The sequence below is a fragment of the Myotis nattereri genome (assembly GCF_964212035.1).
Source record: "Myotis nattereri genome assembly, chromosome: 15".
Classification (NCBI taxonomy): Eukaryota; Metazoa; Chordata; class Mammalia; order Chiroptera; family Vespertilionidae; genus Myotis; species Myotis nattereri.
The window spans coordinates 49376139-49385351 of NC_138090.1; the positions used below are offsets into that span (position 1 = coordinate 49376139).

The window sequence follows — 9213 nt, forward strand, 5'->3', positions numbered from 1 at the left end:
GGGACAGAGATTCAGCGCAGAAACTCGAGTGGAGACCAGGAAAGACCCGCAGAACCACAGAGTTGGGGGGGTCAGGGGCGCCCTGCCATCAGGAGAGCCAGAACAAAGGGCCCAGGCATCCCCTCCCCCAGTTTCCCACAACCCCCATAAGGGGCGGGGCTGGCCAGCCAGGGCCCCTCCCCTCCAGCCCCCGGCCCCGCCCCTGCCCTCCCCAGCCCCTGCGCTGTGGGCTCGGATCCAACTCTGCTACTTCCCAGTGACTTTCCGGAGGCCGGGAACAGGGGGAAACTTTTTCCAATACAGTCCGATCCCGCCTCCCTGGCGGCCCCACGTCTCCCACAGCTTTCCCAGGACCCCAGCGTCCAGGCCCCCATCCCCCTCCTGCCCAGGACCCCGAGTCCCGGCCCCGGCAGACAAAGACCCCAGGCCGAGCCCAATGGCGCTGCGGCGGTCAGGACCCCCATAGGCCAGAATCCCAGCCCAGCTCTCCCCCATGCGGCCAGACAAAGGGACGGAGGAGCCGGCTAAGAAAGGTCCCCCCGAATTTCCCGCCCCAGGCCCCAAACTTCCCAAGAGACAAGACTGAAGCTCTAGAAGGCTCGGTAGCCCGCCTTCCGCCAGCCGGGAGGCCCCTTTCTCCACGAGGAGGGCCAGGCGCCCACAGATGACACACACGGACCAGTTCGGTCCAGAAACACGCACAGGGTCCTTTCTGGCTTCCAACCCACACCGCGCAGACACGCACGCCCCGCGGACACCCCGCCGAAGTTCCCTGCCCTCGCCCACGCCCAGGCCCACACTCCCGCACTTAGGCGCCCAGCAGACACCCCAACTCGGGCAAAAGTTCCAACCCCGCACACGGACTCGGTCCGAAGCGAAATCTCGAGCTCCCCCTCTCCCTCCCGCCCCCCATAACAAGAAGGCGGCATGCAATTCAGAGGGGGTCCCCCCACACACCCCTAAAACTCCTAGCACGTAACTTTCCACCCCAACTCACACACCCCAAAGCAGGATCCCCGACTCCCGCCGGCGCCTTCCTACCTCCCGGCCTGGGGCTGGGGAGCCGCGGCGGGCGGGGCGCTGCGCAGGAGAAAGTTGCCCGGGAGCTTTGTTTGGGAAAAGTGGGAGGGACCGGAGGGGGGGCGGGCCCGGACACCGGACAGCGGGAAGGGGGATCCGATGGTGACAGTTGGAGGGAGGATTTTTTTTTATTTTTATTTTTGCTTTGGCAAAGTAAAGGTGAAGTCTAGCTGGAGTCTGGTAGCACCTTCGGGATTCGTATGCTTAGATTCCTGAGACAAGAGGGGTGTGGAGGGTTGGGGCTCCTGGGTCTGCGGGAGGCGGGGGCTGGGGCCTGGACTCTGTCCCGCCAGTGTGTTTGTGTACTGGGGATGTGGCAGTGATACGAGCACAAAAGGCTCTTTCCTGTTCAGCCTCAAGCATATCTTTTTTGAGGATTGACGTGTAGGGGGGTGTGTGACATATAGGGTTTTTAATATATTTTATTGATTTTTTACAGAGAGAAAGGGAGAGGGATAGAGAGCCAGAAACATCGATGAGAGAGAAACATCGATCAGCTGCCTCCTGCACACTCCCTACTGGGGATGTGCCCGCAACCCAGGTACATGCCCTTGACCGGAATCGAACCTGGGACCCTTGAGTCCGCAGGCCGATGCTCTATCCGCTGAGCCAAACCGGTTAGGGCTAGGGGTGTGTTTTGATTGATTTCTATAATAACACGGTTTCCTTGGGACCGCACCAGAGTTGAGTCCTGGGCAAGGCGAGATCCATGGAGGTGAAGACTCCCGCACCCACACGCACTCATGGACTTGAGGCGGCGCTGTCCCAGGACCGGAGAGACACTCGGCACCTGAGTGTTCACACTCATGGGACCAGAAAAGGCTGGTGTCCGGACTCTGGGGACCTGAGGGAGAAGGGAGCCCGGATTTCGAGTTCTTTTTTTTTTTCCTTTTCTTTTCTTTAAACTGACAATTATAGTAAATTTCTCAATCTGAGCAGCAACGTAAATGTGTTTCTTGAAAAAAGTCCGAGTTTCTTGGAAACTGGAACAGAAGGCTGGATTTCGGGTTTCCGGAGAGGGTTTGTGGGACTGAAGAGGGGTCGGAGTGCATTCATCGTTTCAAATGCTGGTGAAGACGAGAAGCGACACGGAGAAACGCTCAGGAAGGTGCAAAAATGGGAGGCGGCTAACCAGGAGGACGGCTCGTGGCGGAGGGAGCCCCTAGCAAAGAAATTGAGGGCGCTGGGAGCAAGAGCTGGATCCAACACAGAGGCGGGGCCCAGGGAGGGGGCGGGGCCTAGGCGCGGGGGCGGGGCTCTAGGGCGAGGGGCGTGGCCACCTGCGGTTGGAGCGGGACTGGCCAGACTCGGTCACCAACGGCGAGGTCAACCGAAAGGGGCGTGGTCTGACGGAGCGTGACCGTGAAACGAACGGCCGACTGGCTCGAGGGGCGTGGCTAACAACGAATAGAGGCGTGGCTAACCAATAGGGGCCCAGGCTAGTGGGTGAGGTCACATGTGGGGGCGTGGCCAGGCCGTAGGGGCGCGGCTAGGGCTCACGGAGCTCATTCAACGCTCCAGGTGTCCCGCTTGGCTCGAGACCAGAACTGTTTGGATTTAACAGTCCGTGGACGGCCCGAGTCTGAGAGTCCAGTGACCGGACCGTGATCTAGTGTAAAGGCGAGGCCCAGAGGGTGAGAAGGAGAAGGTGAGACCTGAGATCTGGGTATGAATGTGGGGGAAGGAGAGGGATGCGATCCGGGTATGAAGCCAAGCCCAGAAGAGCCGGGCCTGGGAGGATGCGCGGGACCTAACACGATGGAGGGGGTGGGAGCAGAAGAAAAAGGGAGAGGGGAAGTGGGTTTGGGGGTGTGGGGGAGATGCTTGGACAAGGGGTAAAACCTGGGCAAGGGATAGGAAAGGCATGATTGTCTTGGGTGGGGGCTCTGACCCCTACCGATGCCACAGCCTCCCGCCCCGCCCCGCCCAGCCATGTGGCACACGCTGGTCCTGCTGCTGCTGCTCCCCTCTGCCTTGGTGCCCCCCTCCACTGCAGCCCCGATCCGTGACGCCGACGCCCAGGAAAGCTCCTCGGGTTTCCTAGGCCTCCAGAGACTGCTACAAGGCTTCACCCGGCTTTTCCTGAAAGTGAGTGATGGCAGCGGGTGGGGAGAAGGGGTCCCAGAGAAGAGGGACCGGGATAGATGGAGACTGAGGGGTGGAAGGGGCTGGGGGGTCGGGGGGAAACAATGGGAGACGGGTCAGGGCCAGGCAGAAGGAAGGGAGGGCGTCAAAGGGACAGAGAGCAACAGGAAGACGGAGAAATAGAAAGAGGGAGGGAGACAGAAAAGAGACTGAAGGGTGGGCTAGAACAGAGACAGTAGGGCATGAGGGGCAAAGATAGGAAGGCAATGGGGCAGAGAATGAGAATGGGGGCAGGAGGTGACTAGGTAGCCCCTAAGGGTCAGAAGACGGAGAGGGAAGGGGGTGAAAGGGACATGGCCAGGCCTGGAGGGCATCCTGGCAGGGCTGCAGATGGACTGGGGCGTCCTGAGGCCCCACAGCTCGCCTGTCCCTCCTCTGGTCCCAGGATGACCTGCTGCGGGGCATGGACAGCTTCTTCTCCGCCCCCTTGGACTTGCGGGGCCTCCCTACGAACTACCACCAAGAAGAGAACCAGGAGCGCCAGCTGGGAAACAGCACTCTCTCCAGCCACCACCAGATCGACAAGGTGCCTAGGCCGGGAAGTCCCTCCTGGAGGCTGCCTTGGATCCCTCATGCTGTTGTATCTGCTGGGCGGAGGGCGGAGGGGGAAAGCAGTTTTGTGCCCTCTCTCTCTCTCTCTCTCTCTCTCTCTCTCTCTCTCTCCCCTCCCACCCTCACAGGTGACCGACAACAAGACAGGAGAGGTGCTGATCTCCGAGAAGGTGGTGGCATCCATTGAGGCAGGAGATGGGAGCGTGGAGAGTGACTGGAAGGTTAGGAGAGGCCCCCACCCCCACCGCACCCCCACCCCCGAAAAAGTTTTGTCATCGGTTGAAAGGGACTAACCAGCTCTCAGTAATGAGATATATACAACCTCAGAGCACATCCCCACTCACTTAGTAAACTCCAGAGGGTTTTGTAAACCGGAAGTGCTTTTCATTCCAGATGCCTGGTAAGCTTCACCCTCCCAAACCTCAAAGTGTGGCTTTATCGCAAAGCACTCTGCAAACCTTTTCCATAGTTTCTCAATGTACCCCAAGGTGGTAAATCTGTCCCTCGTAAACGCCAACATGTGATTTTTTTCATTCCAAAGTTCTTTATGAACCGGAAATGCTTTGTGTCTATCCCTTTGTGAACCTTTGAGTGATTCTAATCCCAAAAGACTTTTTTTTTAAAAATCCTAACATGTTTTAAGGACCTCCAAGTGCTTGGCAAACCCATGCAGTTCTCTCTCTCACACACACAGAGGTTTTTATTTTGAAATTGTTCAAGTCTACAGAAAAGTTAGGGGGAAGTGGTGCAATGATTCTATCTGCACTCCTTTTAGCATAGAGCAGGGTTTCTCAGCCTTAGCACCCTCCTGTGTACGACAACCCAGACCGAAGCACCACGCCCACGACACCAGCTGTGACGACCAAAAATGTCTCCAGACTTTGGTTGAGAACCAATGGCCTAGATTCACCACTTGTTAACATTTTACCACTTTTACTCTATTTTCACTTTTGTATTTTGGAACCATAAGACAATGGATTATTATTTTTTAACACATTTTTTTATTGATCTCAGAGAGGTAGGGAGAGGGAGAGAGAGATAGAAACACCAATGATGAGAGAGAATCTTTGATCGGCTGCCTCCTGCATGCCCCCTACTGCGGCTCGAGCCCTCAACCCGGGCATGTGCCCTTGATGGGAATCGAACCCGGCACCCTTCAGTCTGCAGGCCAACGCTCTATCCACTGAGCCAAACCGGCTAGGGCCAAAACATGATTGACATCATGGCACTTCACCCCTAAGTCCTTCAGCAGATCGAAGAATAATGCATTCTTCCACATGACCACAGTACCACTTTAGCACCCAAGATACTTAATGTTGATGTCAAATTGTTGTCTCCACATTCATTTGCGAGGGCTGCCATCACAAAGTACCAAAATAACAAAAACTGGTTGTCCCAGGGTTCTGGAGGCTAGGTGTCCAAGACAAGGCTGGTTCCTTCTGAGGGCTGTGAGGGACAGTCCCTTCTATGCCCCCTCCTGCCTCTGGTGGCTTGATGACAGTCTTTGGCAATCCTTGGTGTGTAGATGCATCACCCTTATCTCTGCTTCATTTCCATAGGACATTCTCCCGGTTTGCATTTCTATGTATAAGTTCCCCCTTTGCATAAGAACACCAGCCATATTGGATGAGGGCCCGCCATGATGACTTCATCCTAACTGACTAAACCTGCAATAACTCTATTTTCAAACAAGATCATGTTCTGAGGTCCTGGGGGTATGGACTTTGACATAGAAATTGGGAGGGGCACAATTCAACCCATAACAATCTCCTATAGGGCTTCTCAGACCTCTAAGTTATTTTTTTAATATACTTTTATTGATTTCGGAGAGGAAGGGAGAGAAAAACATTAATGATGAGAGAGAATTGTCGATCAGCTGCCTCCTGCACGACCTTCCCCCCAGCAATGGGGATTGAGCCTGCAACCCAGACCAGACATGTGCCCTGGCCAGGAATCAAACCATGACCTCCTGGTTCATAGGTCGGTGCTCAACCACTAAGCCACGCTGGCCAGCCTCAGACTTCAACTTACTAAAATGCAGACCGATTCAGTAGGTCTAGATGGGTGGGGTGGATCCCACTAATTTGCATGTCTAACAAGCTCCCAGAAGGCGCTGACCACAACGACGCTGGTCCACAACCCACACTTTGACCAAACTCTATCTCTGTGGCCAATAGACCGGAGGCTTTGTTCTGAAGAATATTTGATGCTGGCCAGAACCTCATTGTCCTGAGGGCTTCATGCTTAAGGGAGTGGTCATGCAAGGGCTTGTATGGCAGTCATATGAGGCCATTCTCCAGCCCCCTTGTTCTTTTAAGGGAGTCCACCACATGACTAGTGACCTGCCAGGGAAATAAAGGTCAGGGAAGGGTCCAAACTACACGACCAGCAATATTCAAGGGAGGAGACGTCACCTTGGGGTGAGGTCCCACTCTGCAATATTCGTTTCCCCAGTTTTGTCCATTGCTAGGCACACCGGGGCTTTCTGCCTGGTGACCTGTACCTGGCTTATCATTCCTACTTGCACACACCTACCTAACTGCCTACTACATTCCCCCTCAATGATTCTTGACTCTGAATTCTTCGCAGTGGTTCTCAGCCTTCTGGCCCTTTAAATACAGTTCCTCATGTTGTGACCCAACCATAAAATTATTTTCGTTGCTACTTCATCACTGTAATGTTGCTACTGCTATGAATCGTAATGTAAATATCTGATATGCAGGATGGTCTTAGGGGACCCCTGTGAAAGGGTCTTTCGACCGCCGAAGGGGTCGCGACCCACAGGTTGAGAACCGCTGCTTTAAGGGAAAGGGGAATAGGGTTTCTCTGCAGCTGCTTCATGCTGAAGAGGGCTGGAGTTTTCCTTCAGAGCCAAGTGGCCCTTGCTCCCTATCAGGGACAAGGAGGCCTGGGCACAGAAGGAGGTTTTGATGGTGTCTAGAGTCAGCAAGGGACAATATTCCCAGAGTGCAAGTAGGACTTGTAACCTGGTGGAGACAAATTGCATTATAAATTGTAATATTATTGAGGCAATAGCTAAAATGACATGAATCACAACAAATCGTCTGCTGAAAGGGAGCATTCAGGCAAGGAAACCTGGCTGCCTGGCCTAGATTTCAGATGTTTGCCTTGTCAAAGGATGGGAGAAATGTGAAACATTGTTTTGGAGGCTCGTAGCCAGATATGTAAGAAAATTAGAAAAAGTCAGGATCCAGTTAGGTTGACAGGCGGAAAAATAAAACTTTGAAGACAAGTAACTGAATTAGAGTCTAATATCTACGACAGTATATTATGGATTTGATGGAAACACAAGTTCTCTTCCTAAAATTACCCTCATTTTTATCAAAGAACCAAATTCAGACCAATTTATTTACTGTATTAAGTCCAGTTTCAATTTGACCTGATTATTTGCATAAACACAACAAGAATAGTAATTGATCGCATAGGCTTTTAAAAAACTGCTTTGCTGGAAGTTCATGAGGAATCTCCAGATTGAGCTTCCATTAGCCTCTCGGGGTGAAGAAACCAAACCATACAGTCCCATCAGTCTTTGCCGGCATGTTTGTGTGAATTCCTCAATACTTGAGGTCCCCCAAAATGTCTTAAGGTTATTTATTTCCCATCTCCCAGGAAAGCAACCTTCATTCCTTATCTGGAAAGATGGGGCATGAACCATATAAATAAAATGAGCAAGGTACCAGGCTGGGTTATTATTATTTTTTTTTTATGGGGCTTTTATCAGCTTCCAAAGTCAATCCTAACTCCTTAAAGCTTTTCTGATAGCAACCAGAGTCTACATGTGTTCCTCTCAACCATGACATTCCGGTCAAAGTCTTGGCTAATAATATAAAAAAAAAACACTCCGAATACGCATTGCAATTATGGCCCTGATTCTTGAGTAACGCCAAGAGCTTTTAATACCAAAGTGCTTTGCACATTTCAAACTGCTTTCCAAACCTCACAGTACGTTTGATCCTAAAGTGTTCTGTAATCCCAACAGACATTTTAAACCCCAAAGTGCTTTTGAAACCTCCAAAGTGTGTTTTCAACCCCAAAGCAGTCTATAAACCTCCCAAGTCTTTTGAATCCAAAAGTGTTTGTAAACCCCAGTGCTTTGTAAACAGCTAGGAGAGTTTTTAACTCCCAAAGCGGCCTGTAGGTGGCAAACTGAGTTAAATATGCCAGTGGGTCTGAGAGCCCGGGGGTTGTCATGCGGTTTGAGACGATCTCCTTGTCCCTCCTCCCCAGGTACCCAAGATAGAGGAGAAGGCGGCCCTGGTGCCCCTCCCCAGGGCCATGGACAGCTTCCACCCAGAACCCCACCCCCGAGTGGCCTTCTGGATTATGAAGCTACCGCGGCGAAGGTCTCACCAGAGTGCCCTGGAGGGCAACCGCGCTATCAGCGAGAAGGAGCACCGCCTGCAGGCCATCCGGGACGGGCTCCTCGAGGGGACCCGAGAGGAAGCCCTGCAGAAAGGGACCCAGGCCGCCCCCCACTTCAAGCCGCCTGCCCGCAAGACGCACTTCCTGTACATTCTCAGGCCGTCTCAGCAGCTATAGGTGTGGGAATGGGAACGCCTGCATGTACCCACAACCAGACCCCACCCCAAGCTCCATGTGGAAATAAAGTTCTTACATCGAAAAGCACCATCTCCTTTTAAGGATATGTCCCCCAAGCCTCAGCTAATCAGGCCATGGCAAGTCCCAACAACAAGATAACTAGGCAGTCATAGAATATTTGAAAATGAAGCATTACACCACTAAAATAATGCACAGGTCAAATTAGTTAATATTTTCTTTCTTAAAATATATTTTTATTGATTTCAGAGAGGAAGGGAGGAGAGAAACTTCAATGATGGGAATCTTTGATTGGCTACCTCCTGCACGCCCCCTACTGGGGATGAGCCTGAAACCCAGGGATGTGCCCTTGACTGGAATCGAACCTGGGCCCCTTCAGTCCACAATCCATTGCTCTATCCACTGAGCCAAACCAGCTAGAGCAAATTAGTAAATATTTTAAACAATGATAATGGGAATGTGACATAAACTTGAGTGTAGCTCAAGAGGTTCTCTGGTCCAGCTGGTGCGGCTCAGTGGCTGCGAGTCAACCCATGCACCAAGAGGTCACTGGTTTATTATCTGTTCAGGGCTCATGCTCAAGCTAGGGGCTCAATCCCAGGCCAGGGTGGGGGAGGGTGGAATGTAGGAGACAGTTGATCAAGTTTGATGTTTCTCATTAAAGTTTTGTTGTTTTTTACATATATTTTTATTTCAGAGAGGAAGGGAGAGGGGGAGAGGGAAACATCAATGATGAGAAGAAGACATTGATTTGCTGCCTCCTGCATGCTTCACACTGGGGATTGAGTCTGCAACCCAGGCATATTCACTGACCTTGAATCAAACCGGGACCTTATGGTTCATGGGTTAGTGCTCAAC

General features: G+C 52.4%; 1 protein-coding gene across 2 annotated transcripts; it reads left to right on the plus strand.

The window, feature by feature from the left end:
* The first annotated feature begins 2552 nt into the window (after nt 1-2552).
* DKKL1 (dickkopf like acrosomal protein 1) lies at nt 2553-8423 on the plus strand. 2 transcript variants are annotated; one of them, XM_081108027.1, is made up of 5 exons: nt 2553-2728; nt 3011-3168; nt 3611-3751; nt 3906-3998; nt 8026-8423. In XM_081108027.1, the coding sequence occupies exons 2-5, from the start codon at nt 3013-3015 to the stop codon at nt 8335-8337; spliced, it is 702 nt and encodes a 233-aa protein (XP_080964153.1). In that variant the 5' UTR covers nt 2553-2728; nt 3011-3012; the 3' UTR covers nt 8338-8423. The 2 variants fall into 2 exon arrangements, with proteins under 2 accessions (XP_080964153.1, XP_080964152.1); XM_081108026.1 differs by having other exon boundaries at nt 2563-2728; nt 2989-3168.
* The last annotated feature ends 790 nt before the right edge of the window (nt 8424-9213 follow it).

Bases quoted from the DNA above. Each gene is read 5' to 3' on its own strand.
- DKKL1 (XM_081108027.1), top strand. From the start codon at position 3,013: ATGTGGCACACGCTGGTCCTGCTGCTGCTGCTCCCCTCTGCCTTGGTG. The intron at 3,169-3,610 runs GTGAGTGATGGC...CTCTGGTCCCAG, and splicing joins TCACCCGGCTTTTCCTGAAA to GATGACCTGCTGCGGGGCAT. The intron at 3,999-8,025 runs GTTAGGAGAGGC...CCTCCTCCCCAG, and splicing joins GCGTGGAGAGTGACTGGAAG to GTACCCAAGATAGAGGAGAA.